The sequence below is a fragment of the Callionymus lyra genome, chromosome 8, assembly GCF_982586985.1.
Source record: "Callionymus lyra chromosome 8, fCalLyr1.hap1.1, whole genome shotgun sequence".
NCBI lineage: Eukaryota > Metazoa > Chordata > Actinopteri > Syngnathiformes > Callionymidae > Callionymus > Callionymus lyra.
The window spans coordinates 1,922,270-1,949,918 of record NC_141825.1 but is presented as its reverse complement, the minus strand read 5'-3'; the positions used below and the strand labels follow the sequence as shown (position 1 = coordinate 1,949,918).

Sequence of the window (27,649 nt, the reverse complement as noted above, 5' to 3'; positions counted from 1 at the left end):
GTAGCCGGGTCGAGTGCCACCGCATGAGCCCGGGGGAGCAATGGCCAGGCACCGGCTCAGGTCCTCCGGTGAGAGTCCCCCGGGTCACAGGGGGACCACGGTTGTGTGGGCAGGGCGGGGGTAATGGGGCTGCAGCCGTCCGGGAACGGCCCCCAATCTTTGAACTGTAGACCGTCCCCAACAGCCACAGCCCACCTCCCCCATGTCATGAGGGAAGTTTGGGGGGCCAGCAGTATTTCATGGGCGGTCCACGGTCTCTAAGGTGTAGAGGCCTCGCCCATCACACGTACTGACACGAGCTGCAGAGTTCTGAATGAGCTGAAGAGTTCTGAGAGATTTTTTAGAACATCCTGAGAGAAGAGAGTTACAATAGTCCAGCCTGGAGGTTACAAAAGCATGGGTGAGCTTCTCAGCGGCATCTAAAGGAAGGAAGTGCCTAATTTTTGAAATGTTACGAAGGTGGAGTAAGCAGTCCGTGAGATTTGTTTTATGTGTGAGTTAAATGATAAGTCCTCGTCAAAGCATACACCCAGATTCTTTACAGTGGTGCTAGTAGCAGGAGCAAGTCCATTTTGTAAAGCTAGATCATTAGTTAATGATTGTCTGAGATGTTGCGGACCAACTAGTAAAACCTCAGTCTTTTCCGAGTTCAGTAGGAGGAAGTTTTTGGTCATCCATGACTTGATATCTGTAATACAGGACTGTAATTGTGTTAGCTGATTTCTTTCATCTGGCTTCATGGACAAGTAAAGTTGGGTGTCATCAGCATAACAGTGAAAGTTTATAGAGTGTCTTCTAATCAAGTCCCCTAGTGGGAGCATATAGATTGTGAATAGTATTGGACCAAGAACAGAACCTTGTGGGACACCATAGCTGACTTTAGTGTGTGTCGATGAGAGGTGGTTGACATGTACATAGTGCGTTCTATCCGAGGTAAGATTTAAACCAGTTAAGAGCAGTTCCACGAATGCCTATATGGTATTCTAGCCTCTGTAGAAGGATTTGGTGGTCGACAGTGTCAAATGCAGCACTGAGATCTAGAAGAAAAAGAACTGAAACATGGCCCTGATCAGAGGCCATCAGTAGGTCGTTACTTACTTTTACCAGGGCGGTCTCTGTGCTTTGGTGTTCCCTAAAACCAGACTGAAACACCTCAAATTGATCATTGTCCTGGAGATAATCACAGAGCTGACTCGTTACCACTTTCTCCAGAAGTTTTGAAATTAATACTAGATTAGAGATAGGCCTATAGTTAGTGAGGACCTCTGGATCGAGAGTGGGTTTTTTAAGCAGAGGTTTAATTACTGCAACTTTAAAAATCTGAGGCACATAGCCTGATGTTATTGACAAGTTAATAATGTCAAGTATGAAAGTGCTAAGTAAGGGGAACAGTTCTTTAAGTAGCCATGTGGGAATAGGATCGAGAAGACATGTTGTGGACTTTGAGGAGGAAACAACCTGGGACAGCTGTCGAGGACTCACTGGTAGAAAGGAGTCAAAGTATGTATCAGTCATAGTGTCTGTGACCGGTGAGGCTGCACTGGTTGTATTAGAAGAATCTAGGAGGTCTTGAATCTTTCCTCTAATAGTTACAATTTTTTCATTAAAAAAGTTCATGAAGTCACTGCTACTAAGATGAGAAGGGATGGACTGCTCAATGGACTGATGGCTCCGTGTCAGCCTGGCTACAGTGCTGAATAAGAACTTGGGGTTATTCTTATTTAAGCCCCTCTGCTGTGGAACAAACTACCGGCTTCAGTCCGGAGGGCAGACACCCTCTCTATGTTTAAAAATAATCTTAAAACCTTACTTTTCGATAAAGCCTATAATTAACTTGACTGTTTATCTCTAGCTGTCATAACTAACAAAACTGTTTATCTAAGCTGCTATAGGCTGAGAATGCTGGAGGAGTTTTAGTTTTAGTTTTAGACAACGAGCTCTGTATATCCTTCTTTTCTCGCCGGGGCCGTTCTGGCTTGGCCGATTCGGGTGTGAGGGGCCCGGCGGGTGGGGCCTGTGGGTGCCTTTGGGCCTGGTGGTGGTGACCGCTGGTGCCGCGATGGCCCCGTGTGCCGGCGGGGGGGTGGCCCGCTTCCGGGGGGTCTTTGGTGGTGTGTGGGGGTTGGTGCTGGCGGGGGTGGTTGGGGGGGTGAATGGGGGGTTGCGTTGGGGGCGGTGCTGGGGCTGGGGGGTTGCTGGTCCCGCTGACGGGGTTGGCGGGTGAACTGTTAGGGGTGGGGCTGGGGCTGGCCGGGCCGGCCCCGATGGCTTCGCCTGGTCTGTGGTGGGGGGCCTGTCTTGGGGTGGGTGTCTGCTGCAGCGGTGGCTGTGGTCCTCTACCCGCCCTGTGTGGCATGTGCTGTGGTCGGGGAGTTTGTTGCCCTTGGTCCTGGGGGTTCGTGGCCGGGTTGGTCGGTCTTTCGGGGGCTTCCCGGGTGGGGGGGGGGGCCACACTGGGCCGGGCCACATTGGGGGGACGGCGGAGGCATTGGGCGGACCCATGTTACCATTGAGACCATGTACCGCCCATGCAAGTGCTGCTGTCCCCCTGGGTGCTGCATGGTGGGTGGGGGCGGGGGCTGGGGGTCAGTACGTGTGATGGGCGGGGCCTCTACACCTTAGAGACCGTGGACCGCCCATGGAATACTGCTGGCCCCCCAAACTTCCCTCATGACATGGGGTAGGTGGGCTGCGGCTGTTGGGGACGGTCTACAGTTCAAAGATTTGGGGCCGTTCCCGGACGGCTGCAGCCCCATTACCCCCGCCCTGCCCGCACAACCGTGGCCCCCCTGTGACTCTCACCGGAGGACCTGAGCCGGTGCCTGGCCATTGCTCCCCCGGGCTCATGCGGTGGCACTCGACCCGGCTACTGGCCGTGTCCGCAGGGTATTGGGGGGGGGCTCCGCCGCCGCTGCTGTGGTGGATCCCTATCTCCTTGACTCGGTCCCCTGCTATGGACTTGGTGGCAGCCTGACGGTCTGGGGGTCCTCCGTGGCCCGGCCTGGCCCCGGGGCTCTATCCCCTGACTGGTTCTTCTGGCTGCCCCTCTGCCCCGGTGCCTGCGCCTGGTGCCTCCCCCTCTCTGCTTCCTCGGTCGTCCTCGCCTGTGCTTGCCCTCTCGCACCCCCGGTGGTGGTCCGCCTTCTCGCTGGTGTTTGGGGTCGGCTCTGGTGGTTATCTCGCCTGCCGGGTCCTGGTCTCCCGCGGGTTCCTGCCACGGCTTGGGCCCCTGTGTCTGGATCTGCTGTGCTAGGTATGTGCCCTCTGGCCTGGCTATTTCAACCCCCCCCCCCCCTCCCCTCTATATATCTTCACCCGTCACCGGAGTCTGTATACCTGTGTATTGTATACATTTGTCCCAAACCCACACCTTTTTATTTCTCTCCCGGAGCCCCAGGGATCCACCTCCAGAGCTGCTGCTGATCCAGGGATCCACCTCCAGAGCTGCTGCTGATCCAGGATCTTCACCACGTCATCAGATCCCGAGTTCTCTCCAGAACCCCCATGGACTCTCCTACACTCTCCTCTTTTCTCTCACTATATCCTCCCTCACTCCTCTCCTTATCCATCTGTCTACCCCCCCATCCTTCCTCCCAGCCGGTCAAAGCGGCAGGCCGTCAACAATGAGTCTAGTTCCGCTCGAGGTTTCTGCCTTCTAAAAGGAAGTTTTTCCTCGCCATTGCTCACTGTACAGCTCACTGTACAGTGTTTTGTTTCTTGCTCTTTGTTGAATTGCTGGGATCTATTTTTCCTTGATCAACTGTAGTCTTATTTCAACTGTATAGTGTCTTGAGATAACTTTGTTATGATAAGACACTTTAAATAAAATTGAATTGAATTGAATTGAATTATTTGCTTCTATAAGTGATGAGTAGTAGCTGGCTCTGGCTTTCCGAAGAGATGCCTTGTATATTTTTAACTTATCCTGCCAGTCCTGGTAGAATTCATTATGTTTTGATGAACGCCATTTCTTCTCTAGTCGTCTAGAATCCTGTTTTAATTTACGTGTTTCCTGAGTATACCAGGGAGCAAGACTACTTCTGTTAACAGTCTTTTGAGGTAGTGGTGCGATTAAGTCAAGCGTATTGTGCAACGAGTCTGTAAAACTGCCCACAAAGTTATCAATGTCTGGGTGACTATGGGTAGAGTTTCTTGACACACTGAGGCTAGGCGTTTTACTGAGCACAGAGGGAATTATTTCCATAAACTTGGTAACGACACTTTCAGACAGACATCTTTTGAGAGTGCTCCTGCTCTGTAGACTTGGCTCATTTAAAATGAAGTCAAAGGTTATTAATTGATGGTCGGAAAGAACTGAATTCTGAGGAGAGACAATAACATTTTTAATTTCAAGTCCGTATGCTAGGACAAGGTCTAATGTGTGCTTAAAGCAGTGAGTCGATTCATGTACATACTGAGAGAAACCAAATGACTCCAGGATAGAGTCAAACCTGTTAGCTAAGCTATCATGGACCATATCAACATGGATGTTAAAGTCACCAACAATAATCACTTTATCTGATTTAAGCACCAGGCTGGTCAAGAACTCAGGGAACTCAGACAAGAATTCAGAATAAGGTCCAGGGGGACGATAGACTCCAACAAAGAGAAGTGACTGACCTGATCTCAAGGTTGTATTAGATACGCTAAGTATAATACTTTCAAAAGAGTTGAAATCACATTGTGGTCTAGTAAAGGTTGACAGACATGAGTTGATGATGGCTGCGACTCCACCTCCTCGACCAGAGCGTCGAGGGGCGTTAAAGTTAGTGTGGCTGGGTGGTTTGATTCATTTAAAGATACGTTATCATCTATAGACAGCCAGGTTTCGGTTAAGAATAATAAGTCAATGGTTTTATCTGATATAAGTTCATTAATTAGTGCAGCTTTTGAGGACAGGGATCGGATATTCAACAATCCACACTTAATTCTCCTGTCCTCTACAATGGTAGTATTTATTTGATTTAGATTTATTTGAATTAGATTTTCTTTAATAGGTCTTCTACTGACATTTTTACTTGGTTTTATTAAGCAGGTCAGATTGACCCTCTCTATGTGTCTTTCAAGAAACATCTTAAGACATTTTTATCCGTGCTGGCTTTTCCTTGATTCTCTGAGACTCATGTGTTTGTCTCAGTGGTGTCTTGACCTTTTAAGCATATATTTTATTGGGAATTGTTTAAGTGATTTGTAACCCTAGTCTGGAAAAGTGCTCTACAAATATAAATCACTTACTTACTTACAGTTTTCCTTCTATTCTTTTATCCTCAATGTATTTTTAGTCCCTAAAAATGAAAGAAAAAATAATTGTGTAATTAGGCCCATTAGGAAATGTAATTGCACTCCCCTGGACTTCCTATTCAAGTAGGAAAATGTATACACACACAGAAGAGACAGCACTGCATTAAAAAAAACATCACTGTATAATGGATATCATTGATTAGGTTTAGGAGCAATTAAGAACAAAAGGGAAAATGATGCTTGACCATCGCCAAGTTCAAAAGTCAGCATCTGTGATGGTATGGGGGGGTGTTAGTGTATCAAAGGCGACTTAAATATATGTGATGGCACCAATCAATGCTGAAAGATAGAGGTTTTGGAGGAACACATGCTTCCATCCAAGCAACATCCCTTGAGCCTCATTCTGCACAAGCATGGCTTTATAGTAAAAGAGTGCAGGTCCTAGACTCAGCCTGCCAGCGGCCCAGATGCCCATTGAAAATGTGTGGTGCATTATGAAGCGCAAAATACTCATGGCAGCAGGATATGAGTCTGGCTCACACAGGAACCAGGTGCATCCTTTATGCTGCCACAATCTTCTTTGGATGTCCACTCTTTCCTCGGTTTTCTATTCCTAAGGTGAGTGATGTCTCCTTTATAGTGTGCCGCACGGTGTGCAAATGGTGGAGACGGATGGCGATAAGCACTAGAATGTCTGAATAAATGTGTGTCAAAATGATACAGGTGCGATAATAAAGTTCTGATGGCATAGAACTTCTAGACCATTCCAACTGCACTCACACCTCTGTATCAACAGCAAGCATAAAACTACCTCCAACAAATATTTTAAATGTTTTCAGTGGTAACAAACCTAAACAAGCTTATATTTATATTTTAAGGTTATTTAGCGTGAAGAAACACAGACATAGGAACACCACAGCAATACTTCTCTCATTATTAAATATAAAATTAATTTAGGTCACTTGACCAAACCTTTTGTGTTGGTCCATTTCATTTTTCAAGAAGTGAAAACGTGTCATTTTGGTAATAGTGAGGAAATGTGAGTCGCAGTACAGAAGAACTTTACCACAGCTCTGAAACAAACTGGGCCCCCCTGTCGGATGTGATATCAGAAGGCGCCCCAAAACATGTGACCCATGTTGAAAGACATGCATGTGTAAGATCTGCATGGTTGTGGAGGACAAAGGGACACGTTCCGGCCACCTAGTTCTATGGTTCTGTGGTTTTATGTACCATTTTGAACAGGTGCGTAAAACAAAACAAAAAAGGTGTGGCCAATACTAGGCCTGAGCAATGCCCAGGGGCCACATGCAGCCAGTTGACTGGGCAAGATGTCAGAGTAGAACACAGGCATTTCTACTGACGGTTAAAAATATATATTTTGTGTTTTTTCTGATAACTCTAAATAAAACCTTCTGAAGTTTTTTGTTTCAGATTTCTTTTTCACTTTTTGGTAACTTTTGTGAACATTTCTTGACCCTCAAAATGAATGGAGAAAATATTGACATCATATTAAGAGGAAAAAACAGTTTATTTTAAACAAAAGGTTTATAAATATGTTTTGGCATATAAATCTTTATTTTATGTTGATATTTATTTCTTTACTTGTTTTTTAAAGTTTTATTATCACATTTTAGCTCTTCTTCGCTTCTCTCTTTTGGATTGATCGCTGCCTCCTAAGCTTTAGGCCAGTACTCCCAAATTATAGAGAAAGAATATCCGCGTTGCTGGCCTGGTCAGCAGCCATGGCTGCAATATCAAGCTCAAGCTGGACAAAACCAGCGCACAAGATAAGACAGTCCGCCACATGACTGGACTCCCAGCGACATGGCGGCAAGGTGGTGTTGTCAATGGGCAGACCAATGGCTCAGACGCCTTAGACCAGGGGTGGGCCATTCATTTTCCTCTGGGGCAGGGTAAGATAAGGTAAGGTAAGGTAAAACTTTATTGATCCCTCAGCAGGTCTCGTTCGGGAAATTGTTTTTTTTCCAATAGCAACAGAAAATACAGCATGTTTTCATAAAAAATAAATCAAAATAAAATAAGAACAAGAACATAAAGAGAAAGAACAAGATGATATAATCTAAGTCTAAAGATAAAGATAAAGAACATAGATCAAAGACAAAGGATACAAAGACTAACATAGAAAAGAACATCCAGATACTTTTACTCCACTCCTGCCTCCGAACTCAGAATTGTACAATTTAATAGCCCGAGGAATGAATGAGTCCTTGAGTCTATTTGTTTTGCACCTGGGCACAGGGGTGAGTAAATATATTTCCTCAGGGGACACATTTTATATTTTGGCTGTTATTAGGGGCTGCCAAGCCAAAAGAATGAAGTGATGATGGGAAAATTGGACAAACATAAATAAATAAAAGGAAATTTGAAAATAAGCTTAGGTTTTAATTTGATCGGATATAATGTTATTATAATTCATTTTACTTTAGGATTTAAAAAATATTGCATATTCTATAGATTTCCCTTGGTCAAATACATACCAAGTGTTGAGAGAGAGAGAGAGGGAGAGAGAGGGAAGGAAGGAGGGAGAGAGAGAGGGAAGGAAGGAGGGAGAAAGAGAGAGAGGGAGGGAAGGGGAGAGAGAGAGAGAGAGAGAGAGAGATCCAATTCTTCTTCTGCCACTGGCCACGTCTCAAACTTCAAGCGAATGTAGGCACTGCTGGAGCGGTGAGCAGGGCTGCTGCTGACCGGGGGACAGGACGGCGGAGAACCGTGGTTCTGGACGAACGAAAAACCCCGAGTACCTCCTGAGGAAAGAAGTCCAGCTCCTCCTTCGAACACAACACACCAAACAAAGTAAGAATTTTCGTCAAGATTTTTGGGCGAGCTGCTCACCTTGTAAACCTCGAGTGGTAAGCTGGTTTCCGTGGTATCCGTGAGCGGACACTTACCCGAAAATCCTGTCAAGCACATTATATAAACTATTACAAATATAATTACTATGTATACGATTATTAAGTGTTAAGTGCGGTGATTTCCTAAAATAGTCTCATTAAAAAAGGTATTAACTGGAGTTGCGTGTATATAATTATGTTTGTGTAACATTTTTATATATTTTAGATTCAACTTTTCATTTTAGAAGTTTACACAGCCAGAAGACACTTCTGACCCTCGACATGTGCAGCTAAATAAATGTTGACTCTCATTATTGGACAGGTGTGCTTGAATGTAAGTTATAGCAGATGTTGGAGTTGTTGTTGAAGATGTCTCAGCTGGGGCTTTAAGCTTCCACTGTGTGGGACCCTCATTTGACCTGTACCAACAAGGCAGAATGTTGGAGGAAAAAAAATGTTACAAGTGCAAGGATCAGACAACTTTATCCTGAAAACGACATTAAAAAGTGAGAATAAGTCTCTCAGATCAGCAGAATAGGCAGAACAGAAGACAGTTCACAGTTTCTAAAGTACAAACAAATTACTTGCAGTACTTTGATGCAATTTTTTAAATATAAAAATAACTAATTCAGATATTTTTACTTTACAATAACTCAAAACACCAAAAACGTTTGCACTCTGAAAGAAGAATAACCTTGGTGCTTGTAAAATGAGTAATTGAAAAAGTATGACACATGTGGCACAACAGAGGGAGGAAACCAGAATACGCTGGCAAGTACACATCTCTTCAATGCGCTTCAAAATAAAAGCTTCTGTTTGAATACAAATGAGTCTTGGCTAGTGTTAGTAGAAGTAGAACTTGCCTGAATTGCCTTTTTAAATGCAAAATTCAACTTTAAAACAGAATCTTACGCTATAAGGGTTAAACAATAGGGAAGCACAAATTGAGGGAGGTGAGGAAGTAGAGCAAGCCTTTATGGTGTTCCGTTGTTTGTCTTCGTATCCTGAGGGTCTGGAGTCGAGGGCCTCGTGTTGGGGCTTGTTGAGGATGTTCCCTCTTCGAGTGACTCGGACGGCAGCTTATTGTCTTGTTTGTTTTAGTCCTACACATCCAAACAATTTTTTGAGAATCTGATTTGAACTTTTGCTGGATAAACCAGGGGACTGTGTCACATTTTCTTTGTTCTCTGCATCTTTCAGGGCTGCCGCCATCATGCCTCGCTGCAGAGTGAACCTGAGCTCCGTGATCTTCTTGGTGGTCTTGCAGGGGGCAGCATTTGTCCTGTTTTGTGGCTGGTACGTTCAGCTGAGTCCCTGTGGGACCACTCCGGCTAACGGCAAAGTCCATGTGCTGCTTCTGTCCTCCTGGCGATCCGGCTCGTCTTTCGTGGGACAGGTGTTCAGCCAGCACCCGTCGGCCTTCTACCTGATGGAGCCCGCGTGGCACCTTTGGAACAAATTTCAGAAACCAGGTGCACACACCCTCAGGATGGCGGTTAGGGATCTCATACGAAATGTGTTCCAGTGTGACCTTTCTGTAATGGAGCCCTACCTACCGGAGCAACACAACATGTCCTCTCTGTTCATGTGGAGTCACAGTCGGGCACTCTGCTCGCCGCCAGCCTGCTCACTCACACCGCGAGACCAATTCAGCAACCAGAGCATTTGTGCTAAGTCCTGTGATGCTCGTGGGCTGGAGAAGGTGCAAGAGGCCTGTGGGACCTACAGCCATGTGGTGTTAAAGGAAGTAAGATTCTTTGAATTGGAGTCCCTCTACCCCCTTCTGCAGGACCCCAGTCTGGACTTGCGTATTATCCATCTTGTACGTGATCCTCGGGCGGTGATGCGCTCCAGAGAACAGTCCGCCAAAGCCTTCGTGAGCGATAACGCCGTTGTATTAGAGCAGAGAGCCATTCCACAAATGGAGGTGCAGTACCAGGTAATGCAGGAGATCTGCCGCAGCCACGTGCGCATCAATGAACGCGCCGTCCTGAAGCCGCCCCCCTTTCTCAAAGGGCGCTACAAGATGGTTCGCTATGAGGATGTTGCTAATAATCCACTGGAGGAAATCAGCGCCATGTATGAGTTTGTGGGTCTGGATATGACCACGCAACTCAGGGAATGGATTTACAAGGTCACTCATGGGAAAGGAAAAGGCACGAGGAGGGACGCCTTTAAGATTACTTCACGGAACGCTGCAGATGTTTCTCAGGCTTGGCGTACGACGCTGTCGCACCGCAAGGTAAAACGTATCCAGCAGTTGTGCGCGTCGGCCATGTCGCTGCTTGGCTATCAGACCGTTAACAGTGAAAAAGAGCAGAAGAAATTGGACATCGACCTGCTTGTGCCGCGTGAACCATACAAGTTCAGCTGGTTACCACAGAAGAACGATCAACAACGGAAGAGATAGACACTGACCTGACATTGACCTAAAGACTGCAGCAGTCTGTACTCTGGGGTACTCTGTGTCACGGACACATTCCCAAAACACTTAAAAGAGGCATCCAGCAGTGTCGGCTTGTGGGATGAAGACTATTTTCTTAGTAGTGTTGAGCCAGATGTGTGCCCAGCATGATCTCACCCTCTTGTTTAGTTTATAGTTAGGTTCAGTCTTTTCTGTTGCATGTTAGGCGTCATGCCATGAAAAAACAATCTTGTCTCCTAGGTGTATTGGAAAGGCATGGTCTGGTTACATTCCACGTCTAATTACTATGAACAATGGTGACACACCTAGAGATGACAAGAACTGGAAAGATATTCGGTACAGCAATGAGAACTATAAAATCTATAAATAAGTCGCTGCAGCCCTTGATGTCACTAAGTCCCCAAAACTTGAAAGGAGAGAATTAGCGCCCCCTGCTGAACAATCACTACTGAAGTTAAGTCACATTGACTTTTTAGCCAAATACATTTTCTAATCATGACCACCTCCCTTATAATGTATGTTGATTTTATTTTACTTGCAGCTTCCCTTCCCTTTCATACATTCTTTCTACCACTTCCTGCCTTTATCACATTGTTTAATTGTCTAGTCTTTAACATCATTCCTGTACCCCCTGTTTCCTTTTTCTCTCTCCCTCTCTTTCTGTCTCCAAAAGATAAGACCATTTGAACTCAATTCAAAATGTTTCTAGTTAAATCTGTTTTCATGTGATGTAATGTTTCTGACTGGATTTAAAAAACGGGTAAGAAGTTATGTTAAAAAAAGTGATTCAGTTGTATTTATTCTGAAACTTAAAGTGGAAACTCTGGTACGAATGATGGTGGTGATGAATAAAAACCTTGATTGATTATTTGGCGTGTCCCCTGCTGAGAGAGTTTTATGTATAAAGATTTAAAAATGTAAAACCTCTACTCAAATCTGTATTTGAACAAGCCGACAGAACGTATTCCTGTCTAAATATCGTCAGCACCATTAGAACAGATCTCCAGTTTTTGATCACATCACAGAAGATGGCCGGTCTTGAGATTAATTGAGGCTGATGGTTACCTGAAGGTAAGGTTCAAACATGAAAAATAATATGTCTGAAAAGGGCAAATGTAGATGTAGAGTTATTAATGCTATTGGAAGGAGAATATAACAAGAATGATCTCGACCTGCTGGGAAGAAATGTGTACCACAGAAGGTTGATGTAAGGTCAACAATAAACCTAACATTGTGACATTTGTAATGGTGCGCTAATTTGTACAGCTTTGTGTGGTGTAAGATTATCTTTTGGTCATTGAGTCTTGAAAAGTCAATGACGACTGTTCTTTAAAAATCTTGCTGCAGTGTCAGCATTGAAGGAGCGACGTGCAAGACCTCCAGGTCTCCTTTATTGTCCCGACTCACCAAAGAAAAAAAAGCAGCAGCAGTTTGTTCTCTTTGATTGTTTGCTTTGTATCTTTCTTTCCTCGTGTCGCTCCTTGTTACAAGACCAGGTGAGGTTCAAAGCTGCTCCTCATCATGAATGTAAAAGTAAACTCTCCATCACTCCTTATCCAGCTCACTTGATTCGAAAGTAACAACCAACAAACACGTGAGTTGTATCTTTTTAGGTGTTGGAACTAGAAATTAACAATTACCTGGGAACATATTACAAAAAAATCTAATGTTTGATTCGATATATATTTAAAAGAAGAATACATGAATAATGATTTTTTTTATTTTTTTTTTAATAAGGGGATGAGAAAATGGGAACAATTATTGAAAATTAAATATGATATACAGAAAACATGTGTACCAATATTTAATCCCCGTAAAACGGTGGCCGACAAAGCTCACAACAAATGCCAACACTTCGACATTTATCCAAAATGAAAATACAAAAGTGAGAACACTTCGACATTAAGGGAAAACACTAACAGCACACTAACCGGGAAACCTGCGCGATCCGGGAACGCATGCGCAGTGACATATTTCGATCCTACATGTTTTTACGGGAACTAGATTCGGCCAAAAGTAGAGTGGAAATCGATCCAAATCAGCGATCCATGTGCGCATGTGCGTTACGTTCAAAATACACCACTATTTATTTAGCCTTGATTTTATGAAAGATGAGAGGAAAAAATAATGAATCATGTCCATACCATCTACTGGTTCAAATGACTTTTAATCTCAGGCTAAATAATTGTGTCATGTTTTAACTGATTGTACGCTAGAAAACGCCCTGATGTTTGAGATTACATTTACACAGACTCTATTTTTTGTTTTCCTATTTATCTTTCATAAAATCGACGTTTTGAAACTCAATGACTTGAGTCTTAGCTATATAAATAAAATAAAAAAATGTTTTTTTTAATTTACTCTAAAACATCAGGACATTTTCTACAAGTGTACAATCAGTTCAAAAATGAGAACATTTCCCGAAGGAGATCAGACCAGAAGAGTTAATAAAATCAATCGATCTATCTAACAATAAATTATTTCGCCTGTGATAGACTGATCCTTAATCCTTAATGTTAATCCTTAAAACGTATTGATCCTTAAAACTCTTCACTGGCTTCCAGTTTCTTTTAGGATCAACTTTAAAATTCTGGTTCTTACTTTCAGAGCTATTCATGGTCAGGCTCCTCCTTACATCACTGATCTGATCCAGCCTTACACCCCAGCTCGGGCTCTGAGGTCTGTGGATCAGAATCTACTTATGGTTCCACGCACACGGCTCAGGACCAGAGGAGAGAAATCTTTTCAGGCTGTTGCTCCTAAACTTTGGAACGATCTTCCTCTCTCTTTGCGCTTGATGGAGTCTACTGACTCCTTTAAGAAACACCTTAAGACGTTTCTATTTGTTCAGGCTTTTCCTTGATTTTCTGGAACTCCTGTGTTGTTCTCAGTATTATCTTGATCTTTAAAGTATGTACTCTTTTGAGTATTGTTTTGATTGTTTAAGCGCTTTGTAACCCTGGTCTGGAAAAGCGCTATACAAATAAAAATTACTTACTTACTTACTTACTTACTTACTGGGAGCTTCCATAACCCCTGAGTTATCATCATAATCTCAGGTTCTACAAATTGGTGCGAAGCCCTCGAACTGCTTTGCTATTGGTTTATCCTCAAGGCCCTGCCTCGTCTCTTAGAAAGCTTTTAAAAATGTTTTTGTATTATTCGCATACCTTCACCAGTTACAAACATATATAAGAAAAAAACAAAAATAACAAATACAGTATAATAGTATTGTGTTCATCCTGTGGTGAGCTATCCATTGTTAACAACAGTTTTTCATAGATAGCTAATTTAGGCTAAGTTGTTGTTGTCGCTCATTAAATATTGGAACTGATAGGACCTGCACAGCCTACATTTACATGTGTATAAGTGAGTAATCTTTGTATTAACACGGCCAGAAGTTGGGCCGTGTACCATCCGAGGAGCCGGGGAGCAGCACGGTCAGGTACCAGTCCAGTCTTCCGGTGAGTGTCTCCCGGGTCACAGAGAAGCCGAGGTCATGAGGGCAGGGGGGCCAGCAGCATTCAATGACCGGACCACGGTCTCTGTGATACCAAGGTCTGCCCATCATGTCCGCCGGCCCCCAGCCCATTTTTCCCAGCTTACTATGCGGCAAGCCTCCCGGGTAGCCCCCGAAAGACCAACCACCCCAGCCATGCACCACCCAGCAGCCAGGGAGGCAAACACCCCCGACCCGGCACATGCATCACAGGGCAAAGGCGCAGCCACAACTGCAGTGGGCATCCATCCCAAGCCCAGCCCACCCACGGCCCCCCATCATGGACAAGGTGGAAGGCCAACCAGGCCAGAGGGCTATCCAGAACAACTAGCAAACCCCAAGCCCCACCCCCAACAGTCCAAGTGCCGCCCCCAGTCGGCCAGCCCACCAGCCCCCCGACCCCACCGCAGCACCCACTAAGCTGTTAATGTTTAATTGTATTCCTAATGAAAACGTTGTTACATATGAAGACTCCAAAAGTCGGAGTTGGTGATCTTGGAGAGGTCTTCATCCCATTTTTAGGTTGGTATGCATGTAGAGGTGTCCTCCTGGTTTAGTACCGAATATATTTTGATATTATTTTCTTTTTACTGGGGATGTTTAGCATTTTATTCACTGGAAGTGAATCTTCTGATGATACATTTTTTCTAATTATTTGTAAAATTGTAGAATGCAATTGCATATATTCTAAAAAAGTATGAATTTGTCATATTAAATGTATCTCCAAGTTCAGAGAAGCCTATGAGTGAGTTTTCTTGTACAATATGGTGAAGGTGTGTAACACCCTTTTCCTTCAAGCTGCTGTTAATCATTTTTTTCAAGCCAGGAAGAATCAGACTTTGGATCTTTTAGCCACTGGGTTAGATATTTTAGCTGGTAGGATAGATGATAAAGTTGAAAATTTGGAGCTTCAAGTCCACCTTGTGTCTTTGGTTTTTGCAATGTAGTTGATTTTATTCTTGGAGATTTATTTTTCCAATAGAATTTGTTAACTGCAGAGTTTAAAGCTTTGAAACAGAGACAGTTTGGAGTGATGGGAATCATTGTGAATAGATAATTGATTTTTTGCAGAATTGACATTTTGACTGTTTCTATTCTTTCTATAAGTGATAAAAGTAATTTTGTCCAGCGATTTAGGTCATCCTGTATCCTTTGAAGTAGTGGAGAGAAATTCAAGGGGAACAATACTAATAGATAAGGGGATTCAGGCGATTTAGATTCCTAAATATTTATTTATATTTATATATTATATTTATCTACTGTTAGACGGTTTGGAGAAACTAACGTTGACAGACATTATTTGGCCTTTACAGGTGGCAAAATAGTTGATTTTGACCAGTTTAGAGTGTATTCTAGATCCTACACTTTACTAAAGTTCTTGATGTCTGTGTTGATCAGTGAAAGGGGGAGGTAGTTAGCTGAGTCTTTATCAGGTTTTAAGAGTAGCGTACTCATAGCAGTGTTCATTGATGAGGGAATCCTAGTTGTTGATGTGACTTCTGTTACCATTCGAATGAAAAGATTTGAGATAGTCTGCCAGAAGTATTTGTAGAACTCAACTGGAAACCCGTCTGGGCCTGGAGATTTATTGTTGGACATCTTGTTAAGAGCTATGAACATTTCTTCTGGTGATATGGGCCTGTCTAAACTATTTACTTGTTCTCTAGAAAATTGTGGTAATTTTAATCCGTTGAGGGACTTCATGATATCATCTGTGTCTGGGTTAAATCTGCATTATATAAAAGTCCTCAAATACTTTATTAACGTATTCCTGTGTGTGAAAGGATTTTCCACTATTGTCCTTTATAATATAATGATTTTTCTTTTTCTCGTTTAATTAAATTTGCCAAATATTTGGTTGATTTATTGCTGTGCTGGAGTTCAGTAAGGCATAGTCTTTTATTTGGAATTTCACTTTTTCATTCAAGATATCGTTTAATTCTAATTTAACTTTCCTAATCTGACAGAGAAGAGTATCGGTTTGGTTGTCTAAATAATCTACCTCAAATTCTTTTAGTTTTCTCTCTAAATCTTTTTCTCCTTGGTCCTCAGTCTTCTTCTTATGTGAAGAGAAGGAGATTATTTTTCCACGTAGTAGTGCTTTAGATGTTACCTAGACAAGGGAAGCAGAGATGTTTGGTGTGTCATTAGTTTCTAGAAAGAAGGACCATTCTTTCTTAAAATTATTATCAAAATCTTTCAGTAGAGATGTGTTAAACCTCCATCAAGTGGAAGACTCAGTTGAGGTTTAATATTTAGATCAAGTGTGACTGGTGCGTGGTCGCTTACTATTATGGGATGGATTTTTGTTTCTGATATAATTAATTGTAGAGATTTGCTTATTAAGAATTAATCTATTCTAGACCGAGTGTGATGTACCTGTGAGTACGTGAATCCTCTCTCATCCTGATGTTTCAGTCTCCAGCTATCAGCCAGTCCAAACTCCTCCATGTACTGTTTTAGAACTGCCGATGATAGCGAAGGTCAGGTATTTTTGATTGAACTGGATCTGTCCTGTCTCTGAGAAAGCTTAATGAAGTCGCCATCCAGCTGGATGCAGTCCACTTCCTATAAAGGCGGGAAATACCCGCTGCACTTCCTCCAACTGAAAACTCAGCGAGAAAGCCGGCTGCTGGGTGACGAGGCTTTTCACGAATTCTTAGAACCTGAGATTATGATGATAACTCAGGGGTTATTTGGTGCTAACCGCTTCGCTATTGGTTTAAAACCAAGGCGAAGCTCGATGTGATCAATGTACCCCTAGCTGGACACCGCTACTGACAGCAGCATCACTAAGGCCCTGATCCAGGATCCAAATCCACTGGGGCCACGGGCCTCGGGGGGGATGGTATCGCTCAAAAACAGTATGAGCTACTGATCCTGTTGCCATGTCGAGGAGATAGGCTAGGAGCAGATCTACCCGCTGCCTGGTAGGCCTGGATAATGACCGATCTCACCCAATGAGAGACCTCTGAGGGGAGACCGGCTCACCCAGCCAACATCTATCGTGGCAGATGAATAAGGCATCAGAGCGACCGAATGAGGCGCAGCAAAACAAATCCCTCACAGGACAACAGGTGAAGAATATCTTGACCCGGGTCCAAGTGGGGCGGCGGTTGGAAGGCCAGCAGCGTGAGAGTTGTTGCCCTGAAGGAGAAGTTGAGAACCTTCGGACGACGGAACGCTGGGTTCGGATGCAATGACACTGATGACTCCTCGACTCAAAAGGAAAGACACTCAGGGCTGAGGGGAGAGCACAAAGCTCACTCGCTCTCTTCCTGAATGTCAGGACCAGACGGAGTGAAACCTTAAAAAACTAAATGTCACTCATTTGCAGTAAGCCTAGCCGCACCGCCGTGTGAGCTGCTGCCATGAGCCCCAGGAGGGACACAACAGCGCCTGCTGACACATGACGTCAAGCTTCCAGCAACTGTGTTGTCAACTGGACTAATGGAGAGAGCGCAAGGCTCGCTTGCTCTCTTCGTGGATGTCTGTACCAGAAGGAGCGAGACCTCAAACAAAATGTCCAGTGGGACTTGGTCAAGAGGCTCAAATGTCAGGCCTACGAGAGAATCCAGCACCAGCTGGAGATCCCGCTGAGGGCAGAAAGGCCTCACAGGAGGTCGAAGCCTGCAGGCTCCCAGTAAAAAGGGCATGTGCCAAAGCACCCGATGTGCCTTGTTGCTATGGCTGATGCCACAGTCCGTCCGTTATTCAGCAATGTTGCAGGAAAGACTGGACAGCAGAGACCAATCAGGAGCTGTGGTCCCGGGACCTGTCTGCACACCAGCGAGAGACCATCCCTCATTTGGAGGCCTGTGTGTGGAGAATGTCAGGGTCCAGAGTCCCGCCAGCTCGTCCCATGCAAGAGCCACACTTTGAGAGGCAGACCCAGCACTGGGGGTGTTGTCAGAGTCCCCCCTGCCCGGGGAGTACAGCGTCACCACGATTAACCTCAGAGTCTCCTGCTCGCTCACCGTACCAAGGGGAGTGGGAGTCGCGGAGGAGGGAAGGCGAACAGTAGCCGGCTGGCCAACTCAAGTGGGCCAAAGCGTCCACGCCTAGTGGGGGGCAATCAGAGGCCCTGAGGGAGAACCAAAGAAGACTTTTGAAGTCCTCTTTGTTGGCGAAGAGCTCCGCCACCGGCTGACCGAACCAAGGCCACATCTTTGCAGCCACGACTCGGACAGACCCCATTTGTTGTGGACAGCCCCCTTTACAGTCTGTCTGCTACTACATTCAGCGCGCCCGGCACGTGCTGAGCTCTGAGAGAGAGCAGGTGAAGGTCTGCCCACAGCCAAATCTTCTTTGCGACACTCAGAAGGGCTGACTCCACCCTGGCAATTCACATACACCAACGGTGTAGCTGTCTGATAGCACTAGGGTGTTGGACTGCAAAAGTTGGAGAGAGAGGTGAAGCAGGACGTTGTGAATTGCTTTCAACTCTAGCCAGTTGATATGTCTGTACACCGGTCTGTTCCAGACCCTGCTGGCATAGATCTGACTCTAGGTGCCTCCCCAACCTGTCAGAGATGCGTCTGTGAACACTTGAGTGTAAGGAAGGACGCAACCTAATGGAACTCTCCGTCTGAGGTTGGCTAGAGAGTTCCATCAAATTGATGTCCTGCAGAACCCGAGCTGGTTTTCGACCTCGGTCCCGCTTAGGGTCGATCAAACCATCTCTGGAACTCACTCATATGCAGGTAGCTGTTATCCTAGGTGCCCCTCGTTGCTCCCCGCTCGTCACACTCAAGTGTACGTCATGACGAGTGGGCATGTCTGCGTGGGTGATTCCCTGATATGCAGGTAAATGTAAACAGTCTTTGAATTGTTTGAAGCCTGAGAGACAGCGGATCGTGAACCAAAGCTTGGTTTCACGTGGTCTCACGTGGTCTCACGTGGTCTCATAACTCCCGATGTCATGGCGCACGTGGTTTGTGAGTAAACAGAGGATATCTCATGCTGCCTTCTGGTCATCCACCCTGGTTTTAGCCTGGCCAGGAAGTATTGAGCAACACGATTAACCTCATGTCAACAACAATCGTTCTCCACACACCTGTGCCTGCATGCTCTTGGCTGCCTGGCCATTCTAACACGGTCGTGCTAACTGCAATCTTGCTGAACTGTAGTTCCATAATCAGACACATGTGTGGGGATCCATCTCCTGATTAATCCTGACAAGCAGTAGCACATAACCTTTTGTCAAAAGCTGAGTGAAAAAATACTGCCATTTTGTTGGAGGTGAGGCCTTATACAGGGTGCTGCTGGGTGGCGAGTGCATTAAGTTTTCTCAGCAAGTGGAAAGAGTAACCCATAGCGACAGCCTGTAGAACCATTAGTATAGATGTTTTTCAACACATAACAATCTGTAAAGTGATAACAGGTTTAATGTCGACTTCTTCGATTAATAATCAAGCCAGGTCAAGTACACATAAGCCGTACAAGTTAAACCTGACGTGAACACGGAGAAACTAACATTCTTTTTCGTTATAAACCTTCCGCTACTAGTCACTTCAGTCTCTTGTTGGTCATTCTATAATTTTAATTGGGAAATAAATTAAAGTTAAAAAAAAATGTTATTGTATTTTTTATATTTATATACATTTATTTCATAATTTAAATGATGCAATTTTACATACAACCCTGTTACAGGTCATACATAGAAAGTTAAAAAACAATTTCTATGTATGTGATATGTGAGAGGCAATGATAGCTGTGTGTGCTTTCTTAGTGTTTGTTGTTCTGGCTAGCTCACCAATTATATTGTGGCAGGATGGGCCCAGAGGAAGCAGAAGGCACAGCAATGACGCGATGAGTAGGTGTCTTTATTTAAGTTCAGCAGTCTCAGAATAACGGATGAATCGTTTAGTAGCAATGCACCCGGATCATCGAGAACACCGAAGCATCATCATCAAACTCTTGAAAACACAATCATTTTATAGACCGTTCTCGGGGGGCAGTCCCCTTTGCCGTAAGTTACATGATTTCCCGGTAATCGACCACGACCTCCTGTCTACTCACATCTTCCAGATATTTTTCTTCTCAACATTCATAACAATTCCATGTAGGGAGGTCTTGGCTGACCGGGCTCCGTTCTGGCAGTACATCTCTTTTTCTTAACTTCAGGTCAACCGGATTCGGCTCTCCTGGTATAAACATCTCCTCACATGCTCAGGAAATTCAGCACACTGGTGTTCTGGTCAAAAGAAGTTCAACTATGAACTTGAGGTTTTTACTTTATCTTACATCCTATTTTTGGGTCTTAAATCGCTATATAAATAAAAATGACTTACTTACTTAAATCATCTGAAATCCTCCACAGCTGTAGTAGGTCAAATGTAGCACACGTAACACTTTGCTTCAATGTATATGTTGAAAATTAGAATGTGAATGATGTAAACCTTCAATGGAATTAAAAAAAATGTTTTTTTAACATCAAATTGAGACAGGAAAACATTTAATGTAGAACAGGGCCGGGTCTAGGCAGGGCAAGAGGGGGCCCTCAAATAAATGTTGTGCCCCCTCAAACTTACATGTAAGTAAGTAAGTAACAGCACAATGCCCCCTCAAGATTTGTGGCTGCCCCCTCGTACATGCCTGTCTAGACCCGGCCCTGATGTAGAAGCACATGATCGAGAAGCTCGGTATTGTCTGGTGGCATATTATGCGAACTTGTATTTTTAATAGTTTGGGTTGCAATATCAAACTCTATTTGTAAAATAATGTAATTTATTTTGGAAATATTCGATTTTTATAATAAATGATTCGATGAAAAACAAATATCACAACATTGAAATTATTCAATTCATTTTTCAATCCAAAAAAATGTAACCTTTCAATATTAAAAAAAATTAAATGGTGACAAAAAAACAATTAAAAAAAATCAAAGTTTTAACATTTTAAATTAAACCATCTTATATTCAGATGGCACTGATCCTCCTTAAAAGTGAGAATGGCACCCATCCATGTTGTGTTTTATTTTTTAAGACTTGCTGAGTTATAATTTTTATTTTTTTATTATTATTTTATTATTAGGCACCCCCAGTGTAGGACGGAGCGTTATAGAAGGTCCTTCATCCCAACTGGTGTCAGGATATTTAACTCTCTACTTTAAATATCCTGATGCTAATCCGTAGTGTTTTTCTTCTCGTGGGTTTTTTATTTTTTTTCTCCGTTTTTATTTCTATTTTATTTTATTTTTATTCTATTTTATTTTGTTAATAGTGTTAAATTTCTAATTTTGTAAATAATTGTATATTCTTAAGATCGTTTTTATTTTATTTTGTATTATCTCTTTTATTATTTATTTTTCCTTGCACTTTATTTTTTTAAACTGCGCTGTTGTGAAAGTGTGTTTCCCCTCTGGGGATGAATAAAGCTTTTCTATTCTATTCTATTCTAGTTTAAGTTTTTTGACGCTTATATAGTGACAACATGTTTAGCGAAAAAATGTACGTATTTTCGAGGAGGTCGTTTACAGAATACATTCAAATGTTGTAGTCATTCTTTGATCTATTGATTTTGTTTTATTGATGGTGTATGTTTTATGGTAACGTGGTCTGTGTTTTACTTGTTAATAAACCGGAAGTCACCAGTTGCTAATGCTAACTTGACGTCACTGTGTCGAGGTGCAGCTGCGGCATCAGCTCCAGGTCCACTAAAGGCGCAGGAACAGTTCCCACGGATGTCTCTTCCGGACTGAGGTATGGTCTCCAGAGCCGCGCAGCTATGGCCAGATCCACCAACGGGAGCTCGGCGGACGGGGACTCTCGGGTGAGCGGCCCGGCAGACGGCGGTGAGCCGCGGGAGCTGGCGGAGTCCCGGGAACTGTCTCTGGAGGAGGTGCTGAAGTCCTACGAGCAGCCCATCAACGAGGAGCAGGCGTGGGCGGTGTGCTACCAGTGCTGCAGCGGGCTCCGTGCGCCCCGCCTGCAGGCCGTCAAGGTCCAGCGGGTGAAGGGCCCTTCCTCCATCCTGCTGCTCAGGGACGGAACCGTGGCGATACAACCGGAACCGACTCCCAAAGGTGAGAGCAGTACACAACTTTATCACAAAAAGAAACGTTTTAAAGTTTCGCTGAATGTTTGCAACTTCCATGCAAAGTAGCACACATGGTCCATCTAGAAAGATCACGAGCCATTCTTGAGTTCGAATCTGTTTATATCCACAATGAATGTCTTTGCAACGTTGAGTCCAATATTTAGTTCATATTCACACTAGGAATTCTGCCATGACATATGTATTGCAGCTTAGAAATGCTGAACAATTTAGACATTAACATTGGTAATGAATAATTAAGTAATTCTATCACATCCTTAAAATACAGGAATTTAATGTTCTGTGTTGTGTTTTTGTATAAGCTACTAAGTAGCATTTTAAGGTAAGGTAAAACTTTATTGATCCCTCAGGAGGGAAATTGTTTTTTTCCGATAGCCACAGAAAATACAGCAATTTTCATAAAAAAATAATAAATCAAAATAAAATAAGAACAAGAACAAAGAGAAATAAAGAGAAAGAACAAGATAATACAATCTTAAAATACACTTCACTTTTCACGGCAGTTACAAACATTATCATGACAAATAACCATTACTTTACTGTACTAACATTTATCAATTATGTGTTATACCATACTCAATACAAGATTGAGACAAGATTCAGTTGAAAGGATATACTATTATGGTATCATTTTAATTATGGAATTAATATGTTATGCAAGTTGACCACTATTATTAACCACTATCTAAATAGAAACAAGATCAATCTGACAAAACTTCTGGAGACCTTGGCTCCTGCAAGGGTGTCATCTGCTGTTATGTGACTTGAACTGTGGATTTGTAACAGAACAAGTATTGCATATCAAATTGCTGCACAATGTATAAGAAATTACATTTTTGTTTTTTATAACATTGTTTAATATTTGAAGTAAAATGTTAATCACTTACTGATTAATATTTGGTTGAATGGTTTGAATCTTTAATGGATGAAATGGTATGATGGTAATTCAATGTTGGACTAAGTCCTAAAACATCACTCGAGATCATAAATGATCTGAGTCTCAAATTGGTTTGAACAAATGTGTGATTTCACTGTTCAGAAAACATGATCCGTAAATAATTCAGAAGTTTATTCTTTATTTTGTCGCATTCTGCTTGCTGCCGGGAAGACTTGTGTGTGCCGATGAAGGTTTAATGATTCATTGGTTCACCAAAGAAACTGGTTCTGTTAAATATTATACTGAAGCCAGGAAGGTATTTTCCACTGTCTTCCTGTTGTTTCTGCGCTAACATGATCCTGCACCTCCTGCATGTGACGTGTTTATGTCCTCGCTGCAGCTGAGTGAGTCTTGTGTACCGGTCTACTCCGATGCAACAACACAGGCCTGTCCTCCCCCTTAGGCGGAGTTCACTTGCTAGTGATCACTCGCTTACCATTTGTGTTGTTAAATTCCTCTTGATCCTTGATTAAATCTCCCTGAAGCTTTAAATACATTGGAGCAAATGAGAATTTGTGTGATCAATGTTAATTTGACGTGCACACATGATTTATTTAGGTGGAGCAGACTGCACCTCACCTGCTGCTGCTCAGATGAAGAACGTTTGATGTTCGTATACGACCTCTTCAACATCAAAAACGCACTGTTTTTTCAGAACATGATTTAAATCAAATTCACTTCAAATCGGATAGACACCACAATTGTGCTGCCCCCTGACAAACAAGTGAAACGATCAATTATAAATCACAAAATCATATTGGATAGAACATAAAATGAATAAACACAACAAACTGTATTATAGTTGGGTTTTTAGCTTGTTTTATCTCTTGGACTTGGACACAAACTTGGATGTCTCTCCAGTTTGTTCTTTCTAACACAATGTAGTTAAAAATCCTGGGGATGATTTAGTGTTGCACTGTGGGAGTTTCAAGGATGCAAATGCACAGAAAGTTGACCTGCAACCGGTGATGCTTAAAATCCCACTTCTTTCAATGATACTTCCAACACAAACAATACACATGCTAACATATTTGTTCTACAAAGACGATTCTTTTATATTAATGTAAAGATCACTTAAGGAGACTTGGAAGAAAAAAAATACATTGCGAATCTCGCGATACCTTTTTGCGAGATCACGCAATACTTTTGGAGATCTCGAAATGAGTAGGAAATACATTTTTTGTTTTTTTTCATTTCTTTCAGGATCAACTTTAAAATTCTGGTTCTTACTTTCAGAGCTATTCATGGTCAGGCTCCTCCTTACATCACTGATCTGATCCAGCCTTACACCCCAGCTCGGGCTCTGAGGTCTGTGGATCAGAATCTACTTATGGTTCCTCGCACACGCTTCAGGACCAGAGGAGAGAAATCCTTTCAGGCTGTTGCTCCTAAGCTTTGGAACGATCTTCCTCTCTCTTTGCACTTGATGGAGTCTACTGACTCCTTTAAGAAACATCTTAAGACCTTTTTATTTGTTCAGGCTTTTCCTTGATTTTCTGGAACTCAGTTTTATCTTGATCTTTAAAATATATACTTTATTAAATATTGTTTTGATTGTTTAAGCGCTTTGTGACCCTGGTCTGGAAAAGCGCTATACAAATAAAAATTACTTACTTACTTACTTACTTACTTACATCCTGGCCCAATAACCAAAACAATAAAGACTGGGAGACAACAACCGTGTAGAATTTTATTTGGAAGTTGGCCTTAAATATAAAGATATTGGATCCATGCTTTTTCGCAAGCATGCTTTGAACATTAGTGAAAGGCATTTGAAGAGTATTATAAATGAAGAGGGAACTAATGTTTATTCTCGTTCATCCAATTCCAAATCGATTCTTGAATTTCCAAAAGGATGAAAAGTGTCTTTGAATGTGTTGATTATGCCTGATCAGGCTTCAGGTTGCAGTTTTCATCCAAAGACATAATCACCAGATTACGAAAATTAAAACATGTGTCCCTAACAAAGTACCCAACAAATCACAGGACACAACACAAACATGTTAGTTGACTGTAAGTGGTGCTTCTCCAATCACAGGACAAGGCAAGCTAGATATAAATATAGATATAAATACAAATAAAAGCCAGATGGAGCTATTACATGTTTTGTATGTTGAGGGAAGAGAGAGATAAATGCTGTTTATTGACCTTGTCCTTTCTAACTTTCTAAATGTGTTCACTCCCCACTAGGAAGTTAGGGGTGTAAGAAAATATTTATTCAATATTTTTTTATATACTGTATATTTGCGCTGACGTCACGCGCCAACGCCAGTGACGCAGCCGCTGCTAACAACAGAGCTAACAGCAGCGGCTCTGCTGCAGTGTTGCTGTGTGCGGACGTTTGGAGGAGAAATCCCTCCGCAGGATTCAACAGCACTAACTTTATTAAGTATCTACAGAAGCATCACGAAAAAAGGATATGAGCAGATCGAAGAAACGAGAAAGACGAAACAAAACAAAGCAGTTCTGTGACGTCAGCTGTTCTAAATTTAAATTTCACACAACTTCAGGGTGATCGATGGTGACAGAAAAATCCTTTTTACAAATTTTATTTAGTCACTGTTAAACGCTTTACTAACTTACTTTTAAAATGTGTTAATCACGATTTTTGATTGTTTTTTACTAATAAATAAAATAACTTCGAATTAAAGTAAAATGTTATGGTAAAATATATATTTAAACTCAGCTTTTAAAGCTGATGTTTGGACTAATTTTGGCCTTAAAACAGAGTTTTAAATAAAATGAAAACACTGACAGATACTGTATCTTGGTATGGTGTATTGATTATTTTTTTCAAGGAGATGGCTTTGATGGGTGCACTTTCATTTGAACCTGCAGATTCAGTTTGATAAAACTGAAGTGATGTTTCACAAGAACATCTTTGACTCTTGCAGAGATTTGAAGCCACAGATTAAAAAAAACCCCACTTTTGTGAAGGTGTTATGGCAGAAACCTAAAGTCAACACAGAAAAGCCATGAGAGGAGGGATCTACAAGACTATCCCTCATAGTTTTCAAAAATACTCTGTGGAGTCTATTAAGAGAAAAAAAGATGTTAATGTCATTAATTAGTTAATTAGTTATTTTATTAATTTTTCTTGTAAAAAAAACAAAACAACCTTAATCTGACTTTATTTTCATGTTCAGCAGGATATCAAGCATACAGAGTTAAAATGCATACAAATGTATATATTCCAAAAGGCCAAGACAAACACAATTAATTAAGTTATATTTATTAACCTCTTTTTGAGGTTGTAAAAATACAATAACATGATTATTAAGTACTAATTTGTGTGCAGAGCTCAACGTCTGTTTCTCACTCTAGTGGTTTTGCTTATCCTACAACTCAAAAACCATAAAAAATAGAAATTATTACGATCACAAAGAGGAAATCGCATGTCAAAAATACTAAAAAGAAAATGGGACACACTATTAAATCAGAATAAACATGACCAATTCAATTCAATTCAATTTTATTTAAAGTGTCTTATCATAACAAAGTTATCTCAAGACACTATACAGTTGAAATAAGACTACAGTTGATTAAGGAAAAATAGATCCCACCAATTCAACAAAGAGCAAGAAACAAAACACTGTACAGTGAGCAATGGCGAGGAAAAACTTCCTTTTAGAAGGCAGAAACCTCGAGCGGAACCCGACTCATTGTTGACGGCCTGCCGCTTTGACCGGCTGGGAGGAAGGATGGGGGGGTAGACAGATGGATAAGGAGAGGAGTGAGGGAGGATATAGTGAGAGAAAAGAGGAGAGTGTAGGAGGGTCCATGGGGGTGCTGGAGAGAACTCGGGATCTGATGACGTGGTGAAGATCCTGGATCAGCAGCAGCTCTGGAGGTGGATCCCTGGGGCTCCGGGAGAGAAATAAAAAGGTGTGGGTTTGGGACAAATGTAGACAATACACAGGTATACAGACTCCGGTGACGGGTGAAGATATATAGAGGAGAGGGGGGGGGGGGGGTTGGGGGGTTGAAATAGCCAGGCCAGAGGGACCATCATGCATTTAAACAACAACCACACGAAGGACAAACTAAGACATGACCTGATGCCACAGTGAATATAGAACATAACACAAATGATGACGGGAAACTGCTACAGGTCACCAGGATAGATGGGTCTTTGTTCTGGCAAACCATAAAGGTGGAGTCTCAATGTAGCAGCTGTTAAGTGAGGCTGTGTCTTTGTGTTCTGCTTAAGGAAGTATATCAGATTCACATTCTCAGCAGGTAACTCTGGTTCTCAGATTTACTACTTGCCTCTGGGCAAACCCTGGTCAGAGTCTAGTGTCTGTGTCTGCTCAGAGCTTCAGAATATGTGAAGGAAAAGGTTGTTGGTTTTTGACTTGAGTGAATCTGAAATTACTTAATCAAATTCTTGAGCTTGGTCCACTAGTTGACTTTTGTTTTAGTTGCTGATCCCCAAAACTCGGTGGAGGAGGTAGTAACCTTTGTTTCTCAGGTTTCTACTCTCATTCTACTCTCCTGTGTCTCCGGGATCACTGAGTATGAGGGAGTTGTAGAAACACACTGTCATCATCTGCTGGGATGAGGGCCATCTCTTACAAGACCGAGACCATGGTTCTCAGTCCGAGTGTGCCGTCCAGGTCGGAGCTATGTGGAGT

The 27,649-nt window shown here is 42.6% G+C and overlaps 2 protein-coding genes across 6 annotated transcripts in view; both read left to right on the top strand.

The window, feature by feature from the left end:
• Nucleotides 1-7,418: 7,418 nt before the first annotated feature.
• On the top strand, nt 7,419-11,389 carry chst6 (carbohydrate sulfotransferase 6). Of its 3 annotated transcripts, none has more exons than XM_087797295.1 (3): nt 7,419-7,505; nt 7,916-8,058; nt 9,297-11,389. In XM_087797295.1, the coding sequence occupies exon 3, from the start codon at nt 9,310-9,312 to the stop codon at nt 10,504-10,506; it is 1,197 nt and encodes a 398-aa protein (XP_087653421.1). In that variant the 5' UTR covers nt 7,419-7,505; nt 7,916-8,058; nt 9,297-9,309; the 3' UTR covers nt 10,507-11,389. The 3 variants fall into 3 exon arrangements, with proteins under 3 accessions (XP_087653421.1, XP_087653423.1, XP_087653422.1); XM_087797297.1 differs by having other exon boundaries at nt 7,433-7,505; nt 7,907-8,058; XM_087797296.1 differs by lacking the exon at nt 7,419-7,505 and having other exon boundaries at nt 7,784-8,058.
• Nucleotides 11,390-12,085: 696 nt separating this feature from the next.
• spire2 (spire-type actin nucleation factor 2) overlaps nt 12,086-27,649 on the top strand; it is a 33,617-nt gene continuing 18,053 nt past the window's right edge. For 2 of the 3 annotated variants that reach the window (XM_087797693.1, XM_087797695.1), the window contains exons 1-2: nt 12,086-12,115; nt 21,655-22,046. In XM_087797693.1, the coding sequence (XP_087653819.1) occupies nt 21,749-22,046 (298 nt within the window). In that variant the 5' untranslated portion in view covers nt 12,086-12,115; nt 21,655-21,748. Of the gene's footprint in view, nt 12,116-14,531; nt 14,543-21,654; nt 22,047-27,649 lie in introns of those variants that run through there. The other variant, XM_087797694.1, reaches the window with a different exon arrangement.